Source organism: Diospyros lotus, chromosome 14 (assembly GCF_014633365.1).
Source record: "Diospyros lotus cultivar Yz01 chromosome 14, ASM1463336v1, whole genome shotgun sequence".
Lineage (NCBI taxonomy): Eukaryota > Viridiplantae > Streptophyta > Magnoliopsida > Ericales > Ebenaceae > Diospyros > Diospyros lotus.
In genome coordinates, this window is record NC_068351.1 from 18,260,031 (window position 1) to 18,283,369 (window position 23,339).

Here is a 23,339-nt window from a genome sequence, read left to right on the forward strand (position 1 = left end):
AATCCCAAAGTAGCACTAAATTAACCATATATAACAACATAAGTCATCCTACTGAACAAGATGAAACTAGAAACCATACCTTGAAGGGTATCCATGGCTAGATGCTAATGCCGATGAACTTACTTCTCACTTCTCCAATTGGGATTTACCAACAAAAAAAAAAAAAAAAAAAGGATCTGGGTATGCATCAATTGTGGCAGCACAAACCTCCCTTAAATTGGCAGTGAGCAAGCTCTTCATCTTCTCAGAGTAACTCTTCACATTCTTCATCATCTTGAAAACAAACAAGGATTGAAGAGACTTGGGCTTATGGGCTGTCTTCCCATTATGCCACACGCATATACCCATACTTAAAATATTACATGCTAACCCATCAAAAATTAATCCACAATATACTAATATGTTGTCCAATATAGAAAATTAAGAGCCATGGAATTAGCTAAGTGTGAGCTGATTTCGCTGAAACAGCTTCATAAAGAGCTGCAGTTTGGTGAGAGATTTCTACAGCATTTGTTGGAACTGTGGATCAGTTGGCTGATCTATTTACTTAGGCTCTTCGAGGTCTAATGATTGAATATATTTGTTCCAAGCTAGGCACATATGATATGTATGTGCATGCTAGAAGTGGAGTGTTGAGAATTCATATTAGCTTGTATTAGGTGTATTGTATAGACTAGTTGTACCTTTTACTTAGCATAGGTAGCATGTACGTAGAAATTATAGTGTTTTGGTATAAATACTTGTAACTCTAGCTTAATAGATTTGAACAGTTATTTTTCCCTACAATTTCTCCTTTTCCTCTCTTCTTGTTCTCTCAATTATGTGTACCATTTTTCATATTTGGTTTAGGTTTTATTGTTATCTTTTAACTAGGTTTTATCTTTTATTTAGATGATTGCAGTTATGATCAATTTCATAATTATGTTATTGTTTGGAATTTAGCATATAAATAGGTGTATGTATTCTAAAATTCATTGCTTTTAGATTTTTGAATTAAGTTATTGATTCTCTCTCTCTCTCTCCCCGCTTTTGTTTCTTCAACATTTCCTCTATGGCTATCCTACATTGACTTTGGTATTAGAGCACCATCCCATTGCTTATTTTAGTGAAAAATTGAATGAAACCAAACCAAAAAATATTTGTTATAATTACATTAAAATTTTATATAATTATTATTTTACATTTTTTTATTTTATAATATTTTAAAAATGCTAAATAACTTATGCCATAAAATAATAATTTTATTAGCCTTTTTGCAAAGTAAGGGTAAGGTTGTGCACGAAAATGATCCCCCTCCCCTAATTCCTAGGGAGCCTTGTGCGTTGAGAACAACTTTTTGTGAATGTAAATTTTATATAATATAAGACTTATTATATATAATACCTATATTGTCTATGAGTGCAAAGATGTAATTTTAACACTTAGTCCGTCCCAGGTTTCATTTCTTATTCCTAATTCTAACAGACACAAATTTATAATCCCATCTCATATGCTGATCTTCACAATTACACTTAATCCCATCTCTAGTAGTTCTAATCCTACAAAGTCTAATCCCCCAAACTAACATAGCCTTAGAGGATTGAAAGTTTTAGCCACAAATTAGGAAATGTAAACGAGTTATTAGGTGATAAGCATGAGTTTAGATGTTACTCGAACTAGCCGGTGGATAACTTGCATATTTGGCCAGTGTCCACGTGGGAACATTAGTTGAACTTGACTAGGGATAATAAAGGCGTGGGGCATGCACAATCCTTGAAAGTAAGTAGGATAATTGAGAATTTTGAGGTTATGTGGTTTGGTGGCTTGAGTTAGTTAATTTTGGCATATCATCTAAATGAATTAGTTTAGTGTCAAGCCCAACTTATCTTGGAGAGTGGAGTTTCTTGTTTCAATCTTATTAGCAGTTGGTGACTTGGTTCTAAGAATAGATAGTCCATACTTGTTCAGGTTCGATTCATCCTTCATCTTCGACAATTACTATCCTCTCTCTCTCTATGTGTGTATTTTGGGGGGATTTTGGGGTTGGTGCTTCTAACCTATTAAGGGACATTCATTAGTATCGGAACATCCATACTCTACCTGTCTCTTTCTTGTTTTGTTGCTTTGGCTTCCACCCCTCTCTCACACCCATTATTCCTTAGTGGTTTGTATTGCTCTATGACTCTTATGAATAATTTGACATGCTAATACTTAAATGATTGAAAAGTTATCTCTTGATTCCTAACATCAATATGTTTCCATGCTTTAATTTGGTTGTGATTGTGACTGTAAACCATCAGGGATGGAATGCTATGTCATGAAATCTTTTGGAAAGACATTTTTGCTATCTAAGAAGTTGCTATTTTGTGTCAAGATGTTGAGACTTTGTGTATACTTTCGGATACTCAAAATGTATTCTCTCTCTCTCTCTCTCTCTCTCTTCAGAATTGGTTACTTCTTGAATGTTTTGGAGACACCCATGTCTATAATAAAACATGTGTCTCTAACACTTAAGAAAAAATGATTGAAATGGCAATTAAATCAATAACTTGAAAATTAATTAAAGTGAATTGCAAAAATAAATAACTTTTTCCATTTTTTCAATTTGAACCGAACTTCTAATTGTTTCAATAGTAGCATCCAACTTTAATTTTATTTAAAAGACAAAGGTACTTATGTTAAAGAAATTGTTAAATGTTGATGCATTATGCAAAGTTAGATTAGGTGGCTGGCTACAACAACAACAACATATCCAGCCTTTATCCCACTATGTGGGGTCGGCTACATGAATTCTAGACTTCCATGTATTTCTATCTTTTGTCATATCTTCATTGAGATCCATATACTTCATATCAAATTTTAATGTCTCCCTCAAAGTCTTCTTAGGTCTACCTCTACCTCTTTTTTTGATTAATTGTTCCATTTCATCAACTCTCCTCACAGGAGCGTCTCTTCGTCTCCTTCTCACATGACCAAACCATCTTAGTCTAGTCTCTCTCATCTTCTCCTCTATTGGCACTACTCCTATCTTATTACGAATAACTTCATTTCTAATTTTATCTTTTCTTGTATGGCCGCACATCTATCTTAACATCCTCATCTCCACTACACTCGTCTTTTGCTCATGTTGGTATTTGACTGCCCAACATTCTGAGCCGTACAACAAAACTAGTCTTATGGCTGTCCTATAGAATTTTCCTTTCAATTTTAATGGGATTTTACCATCACATAACACCCCCGATGCATTTCTCCATTTTAGCCAACCTGCTTTAATTCTATGTGTGACATCCTCGTGAATTTCTCCATCTTTTTGAATCACTGATCCCATCCCAAATATCGAAAATGGTCTTTTCTTTGTAAGATTTGATCTTCCAATTTTATTATAACATCCTCCACTCTTGCATTCTTACTAAATTTACATTTCATATATTCTGTTTTCTTTCTGCTTAATTTAAATCCCTTAGATTCTAAATTGTTTCTCCATAACTCAAGCTTAGTGTTCACTCCTTCTTTTGTTTCATCCACCAACACTATGTCGTCTGCAAATAGCATACACCATGACACATCTGTCTGAATATCTTTAGTGAGTTCATCCATTACTAAAGCAAATAAGTATGGACTTAGTGCAGAACCTTGATGCAATCCTATTGTAATTTTAAACGGTTCAGTATCCCCTCCGCATGTTCTGACTCTTGTCTCTGCACCATGATACATGTCCTTAAGGGCTTGTATATAGGCTATTCGGACTCCTTTCTTCTCTAAAACCCTCCATAATACTTCTCTAGGGACCCTATCATAGGCCTTTTCTAGATCTATAAACACCATATGCAGGTCCTTCTGATGATTCCGATACTTAAATAAATACAATATATATATAGATATATATTTTTAACAGAAAAATATAAACTACATACATATAATATATGTGTAAATTTTAAAATATGAACTGGTGGTGGCCGTTTGCCACCCCATTGCCTATGGAGCAATGTTCATATATTTCTATGGAAGCAAAAGAAGAGAAATGAGGAGGATATGTGATGTGATGCATTCGTGTTTCAATTCTTTGACAGCTAAAAGAATATCTCTTTTTCCCCACAAAATCTTGAAACTTAGAACTTTCTCTTCCATGGGGTTTTCTAAACATTTCAGTGAAACAATGAGAGATGATAATAGAAGCAAATGAAAGGGAACACAAGGAGATTGGTGATAAAGGGTCCAAAACCCCCACTTCTTTTGTGGAAATTGCAACACCACCATAATCGATGGGGTTTCATAGATGGGATGGCAGTCAGCCACCATTGCCTGCCACTGCTAGTTTATATTTTTTATAGGGAAAATTGCAATAACCACCCCTCATGTTTTGGAAATAGCAATAACATCCCTTATTGTTAAACAAAGGGATAAAAAGACCATTTACCTTTCATTCTCTCTCTTGTTTCCTCTCTCCTCTAATTTTAGAAAAATAAAAAAAGGAAACAACCAAATGCATAGGTTCATTGCAGAAAAACCTAGAGTCTAGGTTCATCCATAATGCATTTGGGTTCATAGGATGAACCCAAACGGTCTGGGTTCGTATAGGGAGAAAGGAGAAACTTAAGAAAAGAAAGGAAGAAAAATGAGAAATGAGGAGAGAGTCTAAATATAATGGTATTTTTGTCATTTTTTAATGTTTAATTAGGTTCAACTAACAGTAGGAGGGAAATTGTAGTATAGCATTAAACTTCAAGGGTATTAGCTGTATTTCCTGAAACTTCATGGGTACTACTTGCAATTATCCTATACCTTAAGGGTACCTTGTGTAATTTTTCCTGTTTTTTAATTTACATATTTACATATAGCATATATTTAATTTATATATTTTTCAAATATATTTATATATTTTTCATTTGTTTAGGCCGTGTCACCATTTTTAATCTGCCATGGCACCCACGTAATTGAACTTCACATTCCATGTCAACATTTAACAGTTTCTATTAACAAAAGAGTGAAGACGGTCCAAAATTGAAACAAAATTAAAGTTGGGTACTATTATTGATGAAATTAAAAGTTCTGTCCACAATTGGAAAAGGGGGTAAAAGTGCAGTTCTTTTTGACAATTTACCCAATTTTTTAACAAAACAATGAGAACTTATATCTATTATTTCTTACACTCGAATAACATATTTATGGATTGAGATTTTTAAAGTGTATTTGTAATATAAAAAGTTTCAACATTGGTGCGTTGAGATGTCTGTGCTCTATTGTCTTAATGGGTGTTTCTTAGCTGTCCATCTTCCCATGTTAGATCCATTTGTTCATCTCTTTAAATAGTACCCTTTTGAGTGATAATCTGGTTCTTGTCTTCAGGATACATTTGTTCAAGCCAAAAAATGGGTTCAAGAACTGAAAAAACAAGGTGACGTGGTGACCTCAGCAAGTGATTTTTTTGCTTATTTTAGTTCATTTATCTGGTTTCATTATCAAGACTGGTATTCATAATTATGATTTATGCCTTCACTAATTCTCCTTCTACTTTGGCTGTTATGCTCCCCCCCCCCCCAAACCCCAAGGAGAATATTATCCTACCTAACCTGTAAATCCCAAATATTATTATGCATATTTGAATGACTTGTGGCTAATCATCCGGGACTCTTCTATGCAACTTGTTTCCACTCCAAAATCATGCAGTCTCTTTTCTTCACCGCACATGAAAAAAGGGCTGGTACTTTCCAAATTCTTCATTTACCCACCAAGAGTCCAAGACCTTGTGTGTTGGCTTTCTACATAGGATGATGTAAATAAACCTTTGTATGTTTTGCCTATTATATTTAATACTTGTATACATATGCAGAACCTGTTATATGCTTTCTATGTGCTTGTGCTTGTGATGATTGCATTTTGTATTTAACTACTATAACAACATTTTCTAGGAAATCCAAATCTGGTAATGGCATTGGTTGCAAACAAATCGGACTTGGAATCGATCAGAGAGGTGGGGAATGAGGTATATGCACAAGGTTGCATTCTTTAGTTTTCTTCTTTTTATTTATATTCTCCCTTTTTGAAGGTTATATAATTAGTCAGATTAGTATGATAATAGAGCTGTTTGAAACTAAAAGAGGATCACAGTTACGGCTACAATATGTGGAACCTTGAAGTTGCAAGCTTCATATAATGCAACAAGACATGGGTATAGGAGGATGTGCATATAACATCCAAAAAAGAAAATAACCCTAAGCAAGAGCCAAAAGCTCCTCAGGACTCTATCATCTGTATGGCTGCATAGAGAAAAGAGTAACACGTGTTGGACTTTCTATATTTGCCCATATACTTTATCATGCCATTTATATCATACAGTTTATAGAAAGTGTTGGATGCTTTCTAAAACAGTTCACCTCATTTCCAGCTTCCAGAAACACACTCCAAATGGCATTTCCACCAAAGTTAAAACACACCATGGCTTGCATAATTGAAGCATCATATCAATAGATAAAAGATGTTAGACACACTGACTACAAATCCTAAAGCTTGAACATTCAAAGGGGGACACAACTTGTGCAGTATGATTTCAGAAGATTCATCATATATTTTAGTCAGTACTCCAAATTCTGCCATATGTATAGCTTCATAAATTGGAAGATAAAAGATTAATGAGTTTGTTTCTTATATTATATTATGTACACCATTAGTCTCCCTTATTGTATTTGTTGAATATTTTTGTTCTTTACTAGTGTGGAAACCTGTTGCATGCTATTTATGGGGGGAAAAACAAGCATTGTTGCATGTTTAACTTATGGCTGCCATGCTTGTTATGTCAAATTTTCTCAAACCAAGAAACACTGGGTGCTCTCACTCCTATGGCCAGTTCGAGATGCATCCACAAATTTTCTAGAATAAAGAAATTTAATTCTGAATTATGGAGATGTTCATTTGACACAGCAATTATGTAGGACGTTCTTCTCAATTCAACTTTACCGTTGTTGGGTTGACCTCTTGTCCAAAGATAGTCTTCTACTTGTGCAGGAAGCTGAGCAATTTTCCGAAGAAAATGGGATCTTCTTCAAAGCAACATCAGCGAAAACTTCTGTGAACGTTAATGACCTTTTCTATGATATAGGTAACTTTATCCCGTTTCCTCCACAGATACAATTACTGATGATAGATGATCAGGACTGTGCTGGTTTTTATTTTTGATATCAAGGGAAAGAAAAAACACCATTGTCTATTTGATTGAAACAATCAAAACTGTTACAACATAGAAGATCAAAGTAATGTAGCTGGCTTATCAAATCTCAAACAATCCCCACCCAACATAAAAGGAGGAAAAATAGAAAATCACTGTGTTATAGCTTGGTGTGCTTAAAAGTTTATTTAGGGATGAAATTGGCTTTGGGCTTAAAGAGTTCCTTTCCACCTCTTGCAGCAAAAAGATTGGCAAAAGGCAGCCTTTCGAAGCCTAGTGGAACAAATCTGCACGGTGAAGCACAGAGCCAAAGAATATCATTTTGTTGCTCAACATGACATGCTTTTAGAAACACATTCAAAGGTATTCGAGCCTCTGTGGATTTTTCCTTCCAGACAAAAAGGAAACTAACAATTTACGTGTGAGATATAAAGAAGTGTGTATTTGTTCATCAAATTGTGCTGCGCCACATATCTGTTGACTATATATATATATATATATACACACATACCATTTGAATATTGGCTGGAATGAAAAATGAGCCAAGGGATTGCAGATTGCAGTAAATTACACGGACGAGAGCAGCTTTTAGGTGTATTTCTTGCTGCTTTTTTTTTTTGCCCTTTTTAATGGGGGTAATTTTAAACATGTCCCCTTTATGCTATTAATATTTAAGGGGTTCAAATTTATTTTGAGCTATGAGATTTTAATGCTTTCAGAATTATGATTTTTTTGGGTTTTTCTTTTCATTTGGAAGTTCCAAAGGAGGAACGATTGGGGATCACTAATAACTCAACTTTCGCAGACTACCATTATCACTAGTCACTCAATTTAATGGGATAGAGAAGGGAGAGGATTAGGTAGCATAAATAAGGTTGTTCCCTTGTGATCAAAAAGGCATAAGTCGAAATTGTGAAAATGTTATTATATATACAAATAACATATTCCCGACCTTCCTTTGGTTGGGGGAACAAAAACATTACGTATTGAATGAAGGTCTCATACCATAATACCGATAGATTGATGCAGGCTGCATCACCATTCCAAATCCATCAAACTGCAAAAACAAGAAAGTATACAAAGCAAGCAAGCAAGAAAGCATCAAGCAGACCAAAATTTGTCACATTAATCACAAGCTCTCTCTTTCTACCGTGAGGACCGCAAATGACTGTACATATTTGCAGATGCTTGAGCAAAAACAGACACTGCATGGAAAAGCTCTGGCAAACGAAGTTTCAGACTAGCCAAGGATTTCTCTCTGACCAGAATGCACAGCTTCTGATAATCTTCTTCCTCGTCTTCCAGCTTCTTCTTCACCGTCCCAACTGCTGATCGCCTTTCCTCGATCAGATCCTTGTCCGGTGCCCTTTCGGGATCCATCTCGTCAGGTGGTGTTCTTCGCTGTATGTACTTGTGATGCCAATCTTCAAAGTGCCTGGTCTTACGTGCAAGCTCCTTCCGGGTTTCCTCGCATTTGTCCCTCAACTTCAGCTCCTCTGCTTGATGCTGAACTATAGTATTCATGACAGCCGCAAAGGTGCTGATTTCAGTTCTCGCGGGCTCATCAGGAAGCTTCTTGAGATGATCATGCCAGGCGCGGAGGAGTCCCTGGATTGGCGGGCTTGGAGGCCTTTGTGGGGATGAAGTGTTCTCCCTTAAACTGGTATCCATGGGAATAAGATTTAGTTTGAGCCAATCATTGAGAGCTTCTACATATTCCCTCTGATGGGTCATGAGTTTCTCAAATTGTGAATTCCAGTCCTGAGCGACAAGCCAAAGCTGGACTGTTCGTTTGTGATGATGCTCGCTTGTTTCTCTGGGTGATTGAGAGATGTCCAACCGCCGTAATGATCCCACAATCTTTGACTGATCCTCATGGTATTTGTGCATGGCCTCCCACATTGTAGCCATCCTGCCAAAATAGTCAAAACATTAGGACAGTGCCGTGCACAAACGTAACAGACTCGAGCAATTGACAAGGATAGAAAAGGGGTGGAGCTCCTGGGACAAATAAAAGACTATTCAAGACAGACTGAGTTGTAAGATTGTACTTAATACGAAAGATTAGTACAGATTTGTCATAGAGTTAGGGTGCGTGCAATTTGAAAGTAGGGAGTACTATGATTGGATATTCACTTGCTGATTTGTACTACAACTTTTATGCACACAGACGTTCTCACATTGTGGATCAAAGAACTTTATACTTTCCAGTTTCTGGAAAATATACAAGAAAAGTGTGCAGCACTCTGCAGACTCTCTTTGTGGCATCGGAACTGTGGGAACAGTAACCCTTTGTTCCTCTTACATGCACGCCTAATATATGAGGAAAAAGAATATTAATGAAATATAGTGCATAAACCAAATATATGCAGTGCACATGTAGCGATAAGAAAGATGGTGGAACTCTAATCATCTATCAATATTGCAGATGCCCTTCAAAGGAAGTACATTCTACCCCGCAATTAGGTTCGGACCAAACATTTCCTTAGTCATCAATTGAACAGTCCCGCCGTTATCCTTCAGGTCCATAAAGCATCTCAACTATGTTGTTCATGCATAAAGTGAATATAAGATGAGCAACTAGCAATGTAGGCCATAAGAGTCTAAATCATCAGAAGGCTGCCTGAGCATTAAGCAGTGAACATATGAGGCTTAAAACATTCAACCTTCACGAAGTTCATATTGTTGGTTGAAATTCTTAAGCAGCGCTAGCTTCCGGTCAGAGAGAGGTTCAATCAAACTTTTCGTATGGCATGAGTTCCATAGGGCTATATGAAATCAGAAGAACTGATGGAAATCATTGGACAAGCACTGTGGTTATTCCATTCCAATGGTATCAACGAGGTCTACCAACCATGCACATAACAAGTTCAACATAATCTATTAAGTTTTGAAGCAATGCAAAACAAAATAAAGCTCTTGGATGTTGCAATACATCAAATGCTAGACACATTTTGCAAAAACACGTTAATCAGGATATAACAACCTAGCAGAGTGCTGAAGTGATATTAGGAAATGACAAAACAGAGCTGAAACAGGATATAATCAAGGGAAGTATGTTCCAATCATTGCAAGGGAGCAAAATATTGGAGTTGAATTCCCACTTTATTGAGAATTAAATGGTGGAATGGATAAAGTACTCACAGGACACAAAATTATCCTTGGAGCCACGATGCTCTTATTTATAGCCAAGAACCTTTTAAAAGCAATTTTTGCTCAACAAAATAGGTACAGGGAGTAATGAGAAACTCTTACAGCTCAAAAATTGAAAACCCCAGATTCTTGCATTTGGTTGTGAGCACGTTTGTAGGAAACCTTAATCCAATATGGATTTCAATTCCTTAATACTTAAAATAACTATTACTATAAAAGATTTTACCTTTCTTGAAACCTTTATACATCAAACGATGGTAAACAAAAGGAAGTACTATGGAAATCTAAGTAAAAGAAGGGAGCGTCCTTGGTGTAGAAGGCTCCTTGCTTTGCAAAGGTGGGAGAAGGAGATAAAACTACAAAGGAAGTGATATTTGTAAATGCACAATTGAATACAGGAGAGAGAGAGAGACAGAGACAGAGATGAATCAATAAAATCATATTAAAATAAGCATGGTTCCAATTTGTTTCCTTTTGCCTTTGAATTGGACTTACCCATCAACAAGTGCAACAAGCTTTGGGTATAATTGCTGATCCCGCAAACAATTTATTTCTGACACAGTTGAATCCATGGATTGCATGTCAACAATGTAGCTTGTATGCAGATGACTTACTGCTGCTTTTGTTTTCTCTATTGCATCAGTGCTACCACTGCGCATCTTTAGCTTATTCAGTGAAGCAACCTTTCTCTGATATTCAAGTTTCATCCGTTCCCCAATCTGTTTGGGCATCAATAGGCACATAAGAACAGTTTGGATTTACTCAAACAATTCATTTCTATGGGTGAATATCACATATATACAAAAAACAGCTTATTCAGAAAAGAACTGGCTAATACAATACAATGGGTGGGGGGAACAGATACAGTTTCTACATACAGTTCGTTACACCAGAAACTTGGTAAGGTAGAATCTATGTAACCAACTCCACAGTGGAAATAAGACTTGGTGCATTATTGTCATTGTTTTGTAGTCAATTACATTATGAAGCTTCTCACATAGATCTTCTGTTAATTATACAAATGATTGCAACATGGGACTTGACTTTATTTGCTACTTATTTAAGACACTTCCCTTTTTCTTCAGTTTATTAACTGAGAATGCAGGACCAAAAGCACGGTCAAGTATCTAATAATCTGAACCTTTCCAAAATGAAATATGCAAGGTTCCCTTTTTCCTTGCTCAATAGAGTAGGAAATATGACATAACTATCTCATGCAGTCATAGAAATATGACATAACTGCCTCGTGCAGTTACGCACATGAATTAATGAGGATGCTTATTTGATCAAGGTAATTAACAGAGCAATGCAGGAAGCACACAAACATTCTTCAGATACGTTTCCAGCTCATTCCCATCACATTAAAATGGGAAATAATTAATATATAAATTAGGTTTCAGGTTGCAACACAATTCTGTTTTTCCAAAAAAGGAGATGATTACAATAATAAAACATTCTTCAGATACGTATCCAGTACACCAATCAAATTAAAATGGAATATAATTAAGACATAAATGAGGTTTCAGTCTTTCAGGTTTTTCCAAAAAAGATTATTACAATAACATTTAGCCCTGAAATTTAAAACTAAGCAAAGCTGCAGGGGAGATTTTCATGTAATGGATCATAATCACAGGACCAATAATTTCAGTCAATAACAACACATCAAGCCTTAATCTGAGTTGGTTGCATGGATTTTACATTCTAGGCTTTCTAGCTTGCCAATCATCTCAGGCAAGACCAATAATTTCAGCAATATATGTTTTTTTCAATGAATATTAGTAGTATAACAACAACACTGTGATGTTGGCTATTATCTCTATGACATGACCAATAATTGTAGTGGTTCAACTTTTTTTTGGTTAATGGATATTTAATATATTAGTAGCATAACACAACCACCACTAGGTCCACTAGCTGGGGTTGGCTACAAGGATTCCGACTTGCCAATCATCTCTATCCATGACCACCTATTTTATAAGGTCATTCTATGCCAAGTCATTTTAAGAGTTTTCTTCTAAGTTTTCTTTTGTTTTCCTCTGCTTCTTTTTTGTTATTTTTTCAGGCCACTTCTATTCCATGCACTATTCTCATAGGTGCTTCCTTGTCTCTGCAAACCATCTTAAAAATGTCTCACTCGTCTTATTTTCAATAGATATCATTTTAAACTTATTATGGATAACATCATTTCTAATAAGCGAAAAAAATGAAAAATCATTAAAAAAATCCATGCTAGCTAGTGAAGACACACACACAAAGAAAAAAGGTTGGCTGACACGGCCTGGAGATGACCACAAGAGCTAGAAAGGCTTCATTAAGAAAGTAAGAAAGTACAATGAATGAAAAGAGAACAAGCATTAAATTACAACTTCAAAAATGTGTTCCTAGGAAAGGTAAAAGAAACTGCAAAGAGCAAGGATCAGAGTAAACCAAGACATTATAGTAACATGGACAAATATACATGAAGCCTAGACATACTAAGATCCATAAGACTGATAGTGAAAATAAAAGATAGCCTCCAAAAATATAAGCAACTGGTGCTCCTTCAATGAGTTAGTTGTGCCTTCTTATGGGAGAGTACTTGCATGCACAGAAGCACATGTCAGGCCTTATACTATAAGATTGACAGATGGCAATAGTAGGGTTCAAATAAGAGAATGCCTTTTCAAGGAACAACGTTATGGTACAGAGACAAAGAACGAAATTTGCAAGCAGAGAACTTATCAGTTATCAAAGTACGCCTCTCATCATTTGGCAAGGAAAAATGTTAAGAAACAGAAATGCTATCCTTAGTAGATGACTTAAAACAGTTAAACTTGCCAAAAATAAAAGGTGTTCTAATTTTGCAAATCCAAATTCATCACTATGTGTAAGACTGAACAATTTGTGAAAGATCTGTCCCTCTTTCCATAAATTAGTTTCTAGAAAATATCTACTCCTATAATGGAAGTGCAGTAATTTTGATGCTAACTTTTCACAGAAAATATGCTACTAATCTTTCTTCTAAGGTTCTTCAGCCAAATCTATGCATCCAAGTTGTCATTAAAACCTGAATCACTATTCCGACATACTAGGACAACAAAAAGATATCCAACCCTCCTCAATGATCACATACTCTTTTGTCTAGAATATATGATGTAAGAATTGATGATTTTTTTGCGCTTGATGTTGGCTACCTCACACAACCCTCCTTTTTATCTGAGCTTAGGATTGGTTATCAATAGGAGGCACATTTTCAACATTAGAAATATTTAGAGGATTACTAATTCTATAATGCGCCTATTAAAGAAAAACTCATGCCAACTGCAATGGTGCCAAAAATTATCTTAAATGCTCTTTGTGCCAGAAAAACTTGTTAACAATTTATACAAGTGTTCCCCAATCTTAGCAATAAGGTGGAGATACAAATGAGCATGTTTCAAATCAATGAGGAGCCAGAAATTATCATCTATAATTGAAGAAATACAACTAGGACCAGCATTTCAGAAAGACAGCCACACAGTGGCCATTTTAAGGAAGACAGATCAAACAGGATAAATATTTAAACAGAATAAAAGTGAAAAACAAAAGAAAGAGTAAAAACAAATGTGCTTAAATCTATCTAAGATTCCAAGTGTTTAATGAATAGAAAAAGAAAATCTAAAATTTGGCCAGTCATTGAAAACCAAACGAAATGCTATAATGTACCTTCACTTCATCATATAGCTTTTTCTCCCATGCCAGCATCTTATCCAATACTGTTGCATGTGTTTCATGCTCTTCTGAGTCAAAGTCAGCACTCGCATTATCGGCATTAGACAAACTTCTGAAAGACCTATTCCAAGTAATGACTTGCATAACCCTTGCAGAATGATCAATGTGCCCTACAAGGTAAATGCGCATTTATTCAACTGCCAGCAAGATTAATCATTCACCATCATAAAAGTGCAATTATGAAATAGTAGTTTCAGAACAATAATCAAAATGTGACCAATATATGCTAAATGCCTTGCTTTAACAAATGCCATCAGAATTCATCCAAATTTGGTTGGTTACAAGGCCCTTTTCTTAACAATAAAGCAATAGAGTAAATTTCTTTGCTACAAGTAAATAAGCCAAATCATTCTCAACTCTACATCTTTGTGGTTCTAAATAGACTCATGAATCATTAAGCATCCACAGCATCATGCCAAATTTCACTTCTTTAAATGCAATTTATTACATTTGTACTGATGAATTTCAGAAAACTTCTACCATACATGATAAGTTTTGCTTCCCCCTTCCATTCTTTATTTTTATTTTTTTTCCGAAGTCTGAACAGTAGTTCCTTTCAATCCTTCTACAAATCCCAGTTCTGCAGCGCAAAAGCTAAGAAAGGAACTAGTAAGCAAATGAGTCCAATACCTCTGTTGTCCGCAAAATTGGAATGATAATGCAACCGGTTCGCTTCGAGCATTTTCAAAACCTCACGAGCACTCTCTGATGCGTTCAGAAAACAATCATCAAGCTCAGCGAATATCTGCAACAAATTAGGGCCGGAGGCATCCTTGCCCCCTCTCTTATTACTGGCCGCCGGAGCCACCAGCCTCACCCTGTTCAGAGCCTTTGATGCAGGCGGCGGCTGAGAAGGAACCTCAGCCGAATTATCCATCATCTCAGCCGCCTCCTCCTCCACGCTCCGGCGCAATTCAGAATCACCGCCTCCATCAACATCTTGTGCAGCTTTTTTGGAGCGTTCCTCGTACATCTTCGTTTGAATCTCCTCTCTCTCAACCTTAATATAGTCATCAACCTCCTCCGCCAAGCTCGGCCCCGGCACGTTCTCCATGGACGGGAAGAAATAGTCAAAGACAGGCGGCGGCGGCTCCGAATTCGTCTCCGGTGGTGCCGCTACGCCCTTGTCCTTAACGTTTCTACTCACATCGCCACCGCCACGGCTAGGGCGAGAACTTCTTCGGTGTTTCAAGCTGTCGGATTCGTTTTCGAGGTCTTGTTCCCGTTCTTGCCTGTGTTGTTCTTGTTGGTTGTCCTCTTCTTCCTCAATTATGGCGTCGGGGAGGTCGGCGTGGGGCTTGTGGATGGACAATTCGGGCATGCTGGAGGCGCGGTACAGGGGGTCATTGAGAGGGGGAGGGGGAGGGGGAGGGGGAGGGGGAGGCAACGTTTCGTAGTGAGCCTGGACTACGCCTACCGTGTCGCTTGGAGTGGGGTCCAGGGGGTGGTGATCGGCGGCGACTTCGCCGTGGGCGTAGTCGCTGAGGGCGGCGCCGGTGTTCTTGAGGGAGATGGCGTAGGCGGAGTGGGCGGCAGAGAAGGCATTCCTGGCGGCCGCCGCCGCCTTTAAGTGCTGCTTGCGCTTCTTGCATCGACTCACCGTCTCCTCGTCCTCTATCTTCGATTGCGTGCAACCCATTCTCACAGAGAGAGAGAGAGAGAGAGAGAGAGAATTGGCTTCCTTCACTTTTGTTGGGCGGATGTAAAGGCAGAGAATTGCAAGTGAAGAAGGCAACTCATATCGGTTCTTTGGAGCTGAGAGAGTGCGATGATTCCTCCTCCCTCCTCCTCCTTTACACCTTTGCTTGTCGTCTACAGAATTATTCTTCTTTCCTTTCAAAATAAATAAATAAATAAAATGTTAAATGTGTCTGTTTTATACCCACCTACTAATCATCTCTTTAATTTTTATTTATTTATTTATTTATTACATTGAGAATCTATAACACTGTTTGTTATAATAATTGTAAAATTATTATTATTATTATTATTATATCACCCATTTCATTTACTTACCAATTTCTTATTTCCAAACATATCCACATTTGCTTACCTCAGGACTCTATCCACTTTGTCTACATGTGCAGAGTCACACCAGCATCTAGCATCTACAATCTTCTTCTTCTATCATTTCCAGATTAATTAAAGTGGCAGCTTTTGCGCGCCCCCCCCCCCCCCCCCCCCCCCACCCCTACTTCTAAGATTCTATGCTTAAAACCACCCAACTTCACCTTCTGGCGCTGCAGTACATGCATATGGAAAAATATTATTGTTACTCTATGAATTATATAATATAATTAAAATATTTAAAATATTTTTTTATCTAAAGTGATGAAATGAAATGGTGAGATGATATCAAGCAGTAAAACGCATGAATAAAATATTCTTCACTCAAAAGAGTGAAGTCGCACGAGTCAGTAAAACAAGAAAGTGAGATAGAAAGGGTATTTTTATTATTTATGATATATTATGTAATTCATGGAGTACTTTTAGCATGATCCTATATATATCTAGATTGGAGGTTAGAACAACATCCCCCAAGATTTTTTTTTCTTATTTTTTATTTTAGTAAAGACTGAAGGAGGGATATTTCTAGAAGTCAAACTTACAACATCCCAATACAAAAGGATCAACGCTTGACCTCTAAATCCATATTAGAGTTGGAACAAAGAAATCTAGATTATATCTACAATTACATGTACGACATGTATAACAGAGTAGTGGTAGTGATGCAGAGTTGCAAATTTTACAATCCCTTTTTTGATCCTAATCTAATCCTTATGTACATACATGCCTTTGTAAAACATATAACTTGTTTACATAATTGTGTAAAGAATATATGAAGGAATTTAATAGATACAAGTTTTTAACGTTCTAGTGTGGACCTCCTACTACTGTCTTTTACTTCTTCCCTCGAAGAGCTGAGAGCTTCGCAATGAAATCATCGTAGTCTGGCAGTTTAGGATGAACATGGCCGGTTCCGGGTTGGTAGGACTGTGATCGGACATGGCCCCTCGTTGTCTCAACTGGTGTAACTGGTTCCAGTTGAAGAGATGATGCTCTGCTTCTGCTTCTTCTTCTGTGTTCTCTACTGTTTTCTCCATCGACAGCGGGCTGCTTGAGATCTGATTCTGATTTCCCAGCCTTAAAAGACCACTCTTTTAAGGCTGTCCGCAGACCGTCCATCTCTCTTTTCCCCTCATCCTGTTGATCATCGCCACCTCCATTCATGGCTTTAGTGCCACTTGAATTCAGCTTCCCCTCTCCATCACTTTGATCACTGCCAATGGTACTTTTTTGGCCTGGAGGAAGCTTCGACTGCCTCGTTGGAACTGATGAGCTTGCTTTTACATTAGCTTCACCATCTAAATCATCCTCAGACTCAGACTGATAATCATCCTCTAAAAGGGTCTTTGTTTCTCCAGCTTTTGGTTTGGTGTAAGGAGGGGGAATAAATCTATACTTGGAGGTTCTATTTTCACCAGCTAATTTTTCCTCAGAAACATTTCCTTCTGATTTCAAATTATTTTGTGGGTCAATTTGGTCAGTATTTCCCCACCCAACATCTCTGCTTGGAGCTTTTTCCCGTTTTCCACGAGGCAAATGGAACTGACTATCTTCTCCAGGAAGAGCATCATTTACAATATTGCTGACTTCTTCCTTTTGAAGATATGGAAAATCTTGTTTGTCCCTTCTTGGACCAGCATCCCATGAGATGCGCTGTTTATTGTCACCATCAGAGTTATCGGCATTCTGGACAGATTCATCCGTAGAATATATACACACACACACACACACACGTTAATTTCTTCCCTTAACATCAACGCACTGATGGACATAAGTAATAAGCATATAGATGGAAGGTTTACTTGTCCAGATGGAGGTGCATTATACAGCTTCTGTTCCAAAGTCTTGGAATCCCATTGTAGATCAGACTCTACAGCAACATCTTGCAGTAATTGAAGCTTCACGTCCTTTGTCGGAGGCAATGCCTTCAACTTCTCAACAAACTAATTAAGAATGACCAGTCGGGACTGTTAGTTTTTTATTCAAGCCGTTAAACTGAAGGAGAAAATTGTTGCAAGAAATGAAGCATTTTTCTGCTAGGAGTAAAATTAGAGATGCTACCTCCTCTTGATTGACATGAAATATGAAGAAGTAAATTGTTGTAAGAAACCGTAGCAAGATTACAGATACTAACCTCTTGATTGACATGGGCTTCGAGGGAATGCCCGTATCTTTCAGCGAATAAACTTCTAAGGTCGCGTAATTCTGGCAAATCAGCAAATCTTGCAGCTGCAAACACCAAAGACGGTACAGCTTCCTTGCATTCCTCCGGGCACTCTCTACAAGGTGAGCAAATGATAAACAAAATAAAAACATGGGATGGGAATATATATTAAGAATAATGTCATATAATAATAATAATAATAATGTCATATATTAATGTCATATAATAATAATAATAATAATAATGGTTAAAATTGTAGAATTGAAGTATTGTTTGGAACGAAGTCTGTGTTTCATCTCATTGAGTGGAAGTTAGCTTCTTCAACTTAACCGGCCTGTTTAGTTGTAGAAAACATTTTTTGCTTTTCTAACTCTAATTCTCCCATAAATGATTGAATCTTTAATTAGAAAAAAAAAAAAAACTTAGACTGAGTTTTCTTTGTGTTTTTAATTTTTAGTTTTGAGTTTTAAATTCATTTTCAATTTTCTATTTTGATAGTCTATTTTTAGAAAATTGAAAACATATTCTTTTTAATATTTTAAAAAATTATTCCTTAAAATAAAAAATTTAAAAATGTGTTTAATTTAAAATTTTGAGAAAAATTATTTTATGATATTTTATTCAATGAATTTAATTAGTAAATGATAAAATTAACTCTTTTTAATAAAATTTTATTATTAAAATAAAATAATAAATTTGATTAATAAATGATTAACATATGAGTGATAATTTATATTAAATATTATTATATATAATATGTGTAATATACTTAATAATATACTATATTTTAATTATAATATAGATATATTATATTTTTAAAATTTTAAATAAAAATATAATTTTATTTTTAAAATTTAAAAGTAATTTTTTTCCTTCTTTTCTTTTTTTCCCTTTTCTTTTTAAGATCCAAAACATGAAAAATTGATTGTGTTGTTCATATTTTGGATTAAGAAATTGTTTTTACTGAAAATAATCAAAATAATTTTTTGTTATTTTGGATTTCTTTTATAATTTTTTTTATTTTCAAAAACAACAAAATAAAAGCATTTTTATTGTTTTAGAAAATTGAAAACTAAAAATGAGCTGAAAACAACAAAGAAAATACAACCTAATTTTTAAATTTTTCAACTTTATATTGGAAAAATATCCAAAAGATATTTTCTAATTTTTTTAAAAATGGATGCTAGTACTTTTTGAAATATAAAATGCTAGGGCATGTTTAATTATAAAATTAGACTTAAAAAATAATAAAAAAAATTCTACCGCTGAATATGTCCTAATATTCGAAAAAAGTTTTTAATCATATTATCTTAATTTATTATCATCTCATAAAAAATTTTCATATAAAAATAAGGTTAAAACTTTATCTCATTAATTCCTCAATATAAAGTTGCATCAGAAGGGCATCCAACTTTAAAATTTTTCCATATTATTTTTTTGGATAAATTTTTATTATCAATATAGTTTTTAAAAGTTAATTAATATCATAAATATCTTGTCACCAATTCTAACTTAGTTAAAACAAAAGTGCAATTAAGGAGGATACTTAGGCAAACATCATTCCAACTTGAAATAAGCAAACCCTCAATGAATTTAGCATTCAATTTACTGCTCAACTAGAGGTCGATGTATAATTAATGTGCAGAAAATTCACAAAGAAAGCTGTATAGGCCCTTTCTCAGATTTCCAATCAGGATATTCAACAATGTCATAAATATATTTTGTAAGTTAACTATTCCAACAAGCGGCTTTCTGGGTTGATAAATGCAACAGACAAGACAAAATAGGGACAATAAAGGAAGGGGGGAAAAACTGAGTTCATAAGAAAGAACAACTACTAGCACCAATTTTAATTAAAAGGCATTTAAGTTCTTCATTACCTCTGTTTGCTCATCACAGAAAGATGATTTAAGATACAATCGCAGAACAGGTCGACGAAATCATAACAGGCTGACAAATTCTGATCAAGCAGAAACCCTTCAGCCTGCTCCAGTATTGCCAAGTAATTTGAAGTTAAGAGATTGCAAAAACTGAAACGGAACACAAATAATAGTTACAGCATTTCAAATTGCAGATTAAGCATGATTTACTTATTCGAGCTTATACCATTAATTGGCAGAAGCAATCAGATCAACGGCAGGCTTCAAACTCACAATGAAAACGCAATTTGAAGTCACTCGAAAAGAAAGTGAAAGCAGAAATCGTTACCCTGCCATATGCAACGACGTCGAAACCACCTCTGAGAAGATCCCTAATATCATTCTTCAAGTACTTCTCCATTGCATTTCTCCTCCTCTTTATCATCTCCACTCTAGTCTTCGTGAGCCCGGTCGCCGACTTGCTGCATCAAGAAGCAGGAAAAAGGAAGCTAAAATCAGACGACAATGACGGGGATTCATTAATCCAACAACAGAGAAGATTTTCCATCTCGAAACCATACCATTTCGAGTAGAATTTGGGCTTGAACAAGCCGCTAATCATTTTGATCTTTTTCATTCTCCGCGACGTGGTTCGACGATCAAGATCGACGAAACCACGAACTTAAAGAGGGAAAAATGTTCTTCAAAATGTCAGTAAAGTCAAGCCAAGAATCGGCACTAAACGATCCCGAGAGGGAAAGAAAAGGAGCTGTACCAGGGAGAAGCAGCAAGAAACCCGGCCAGATTTTGAAAGAAAGTTTCGAAGGAGCCTCAAACCAGAAGCAAGAAAGAAACAAATAGAAAGCAATTTTTGTCTCCGTCTATATATATGTCATAGATATATATCTATCTCTCTCTCTCTCTCTCTATATATATATAGAGAGAGAGAGAGAGAGAGAGAGAGAGAGAGAGAGTAAACAACAGAAGAAACTTGCGCCGAAAGAAGCAGAAGAGGAAACTGATCACAGCAGCTTTGGATTTAGAGAGACCGATGAACTAAGTAATATTATGCGGATCGAGAGAGACCATAAAACTTCCTTCCAGTGACTAACGAAATTACCGTATTGGCCCTGGGTTTGGGTCGAGTAAGGGGTGAGTTTGGCGCGAAAAGCGAGGGCCGTTTGGGGAATGCAGGAGTTAAGACCCGGGACCTTATGGAGCACGCAAAAGGCGGGTCCGCCCGACCAATTAGAGAGCGGGAAGGGAAAACGCGGACGGTTGGATCCGGCTGTTCCCGGGTTTAATTTACAGCTGCCCGGGCTTTACGGTTGGCGTTGAACAAATCCATTTGAAAATTTATTAACCTTTTCAACAACATTCACATACTTTTTCATTGCATTCTAATATTATTAGATGTATGTATTTTTATTATTTTATAAAAATCTAATATAGATAAAAAAAATTAGGAATTAGGGTTTGATTTAGAATAAATTTAATTTCATTAATAAAATATAAAAAAGTTAAATAATACTTAAATGACGTCCATTATAATAAGAATTAACGTGACACTTATTTAATTATTTTAAAAATAAAAAGACTAATTCAACATGGTACAAAGGAAATAGAGAAGTAAGATTGTGTCAGACAAAAATAAAATTATTATATCTAAAAATATGGGGAGGGTGGTGGGGATGTTTAATTAGTTATATTCTGTTGGGTTGTTAAAGAGGACAACGGGGAGACGCCGGTGAGAGAGAGAGAGTGGGGGCCAGCCGCATATTCGCATGTTTTGGCGGTGGAAGAACGCGGACCAACGGCACGTTTACACGTCACCGCCGCATCTTTGCTTGCCACCCAAGAAAGTTGCCAAGTCATCAGTCAATTATCCAGCGCGGCCTGGCCCCCCACGTTGAGAATCTTCAGCTGTTTTACTCAAACACAGCTGTTACAATTCTTTGCGTATAACGAAGTTGTCAATCCCTTCTTGCAATTGATATCAGTTTAATTATATAAAAATATTTAATAAATTTATTAAGTTTAAGTGAGTTTTCATTATAATTATTTAATAAAACATTAAAGCCAAGTTAAAAAATTAAATAACTAAAAAGAACATAAAAATTATATTTATATATAAATATGCATAAAGTATATTTTACAAATCTGTATATAATTTGTGATTATATAATATATAATTTAACAAATCTATTTTATAAAATTAAGTTTACACGTCATGAAAATAAATGTATAGATAAAGTAACAGAAAAAGTAAAACAAAATATAAGTAAATCTTTATTAGTATTGTCAAATGAATAAGGCCGTCCATTCTAAATTTAACTAAGTTTAACTTATTATTGTAGTGAGGGTCTACTATGAGTTTAACTAAGGTTCAACTTGCTATTGTAGCGAGGCAAGCACAAGTCAAGTCTAACTTGGTAGATATGGCCGAGCAACATAGCTTGGTCCATAAAAAGTCTTAGCTAAGCTCAAGCTTATTGTTGTGCTAGCTCTGTAGGCCCGAGCCTTAATACAATCTAAATGTATTTTTTAAAATAAAAAATAATAATTTTTTATATTGTAACTTTGATTTAAAATTTTTATATATAATTTAATAAGGTTATTGTTTTAAAAATTACAAAATATGAAGAAAATATCATAACACAATAATAATTAATAAAAAGTACATAAACTTTATCCATAAAATCATATAGACAATCTTAATATATTAAGTTTCAAATGAAATGTTAAAATGATTAAAAATATTTTTTATGACAATATAAGTTATACTATTATAACAATATAACTATTTATAAATATTATTAATGTGATTATTATGATCATTTGAAAGTAGTTGGTTTTTATAATAAGCTAACATTTTATTAATAACATAAGTATTTATATTTGTTACCGATGTTATTCAAATAATTAATTATTTAAATAGTTAAATTAATATTTATTATATATTTGTAATCTAAATTTTAATTTTCATTGTATCTACTAACTTCCAAATGAAATTTGTACTTAAAAATATTTTTATATCGTATTTATTAAATAAATAAATATAATTTTTAAATTAATTTTAAAACTACTTCAAAAACAGATCAGCCTAATATGCTTTTGTTAGGCTTGACTCGTTTAGGCCGAGCGAGCTCATAAGCCTAAGCTTGTCTCAAATCATAAGCTTGGTAGTCTGACCCAACTTAGGGCT

The 23,339-nt window shown here is 35.3% G+C and overlaps 3 protein-coding genes across 5 annotated transcripts in view; 1 reads left to right on the top strand and 2 right to left on the bottom strand.

Annotated features, from left to right (window-relative positions):
- Nucleotides 1-7,711, top strand: part of LOC127789841 (ras-related protein Rab5A-like) — a 31,144-nt gene extending 23,433 nt beyond the window's left edge. Inside the window, exons 4-7 of one of the 2 annotated variants that reach the window (XM_052318856.1) lie at nt 5,326-5,374; nt 5,889-5,962; nt 6,982-7,075; nt 7,382-7,711. In XM_052318856.1, the coding sequence (XP_052174816.1) occupies nt 5,326-5,374; nt 5,889-5,962; nt 6,982-7,075; nt 7,382-7,479 (315 nt within the window). In that variant the 3' untranslated portion in view covers nt 7,480-7,711. The remainder of the gene's footprint in view (nt 1-5,325; nt 5,375-5,888; nt 5,963-6,981; nt 7,076-7,381) is intronic. The other variant, XM_052318857.1, reaches the window with a different exon arrangement.
- A 330-nt stretch (nt 7,712-8,041) lies between these two features.
- On the bottom strand, nt 8,042-15,849 carry LOC127789840 (protein ALTERED PHOSPHATE STARVATION RESPONSE 1-like). Its single transcript, XM_052318855.1, has 4 exons — nt 14,675-15,849; nt 13,979-14,154; nt 10,790-11,013; nt 8,042-9,053 (listed from the first exon to the last, which is right to left on the bottom strand). Exons 1-4 carry the CDS (start codon nt 15,681-15,683, stop codon nt 8,288-8,290), a joined length of 2,175 nt encoding a protein of 724 aa, XP_052174815.1. The 5' UTR covers nt 15,684-15,849; the 3' UTR covers nt 8,042-8,287.
- Nucleotides 15,850-16,504: 655 nt separating this feature from the next.
- On the bottom strand, nt 16,505-21,094 carry LOC127789798 (uncharacterized). 2 transcript variants are annotated; one of them, XM_052318796.1, is made up of 7 exons: nt 20,910-21,094; nt 20,716-20,815; nt 20,484-20,616; nt 20,156-20,259; nt 18,246-18,390; nt 17,914-18,054; nt 16,505-17,797 (listed from the first exon to the last, which is right to left on the bottom strand). In XM_052318796.1, the coding sequence occupies exons 2-7, from the start codon at nt 20,769-20,771 to the stop codon at nt 16,946-16,948; spliced, it is 1,431 nt and encodes a 476-aa protein (XP_052174756.1). In that variant the 5' UTR covers nt 20,772-20,815; nt 20,910-21,094; the 3' UTR covers nt 16,505-16,945. The 2 variants fall into 2 exon arrangements, with proteins under 2 accessions (XP_052174756.1, XP_052174757.1); XM_052318797.1 differs by lacking the exon at nt 20,910-21,094 and having other exon boundaries at nt 20,156-20,305; nt 20,716-20,728.
- Nucleotides 21,095-23,339: the final 2,245 nt, after the last annotated feature.

Excerpts from the sequence above, each read along its gene's own strand:
- LOC127789840 (XM_052318855.1), bottom strand. The coding sequence starts at position 15,683 with ATGGGTTGCACGCAATCGAAGATAGAGGACGAGGAGACGGTGAGTCGA. Across the intron at positions 14,155-14,674 it reads CAATTTTGCGGACAACAGAG|GGCACATTGATCATTCTGCA; the intron begins GTATTGGACTCA and ends TTTACCTTGTAG. Across the intron at positions 9,054-10,789 it reads CTTGTTGCACTTGTTGATGG|GATGGCTACAATGTGGGAGG; the intron begins GTAAGTCCAATT and ends CTATTTTGGCAG.
- LOC127789798 (XM_052318796.1), bottom strand. The coding sequence starts at position 20,771 with ATGAAAAAGATCAAAATGATTAGCGGCTTGTTCAAGCCCAAATTCTAC. Across the intron at positions 20,260-20,483 it reads ACGTCGTTGCATATGGCAGG|GCTGAAGGGTTTCTGCTTGA; the intron begins GTAACGATTTCT and ends ATACTGGAGCAG. Across the intron at positions 18,055-18,245 it reads AAGCCCATGTCAATCAAGAG|TTTGTTGAGAAGTTGAAGGC; the intron begins GTTAGTATCTGT and ends ATTCTTAATTAG.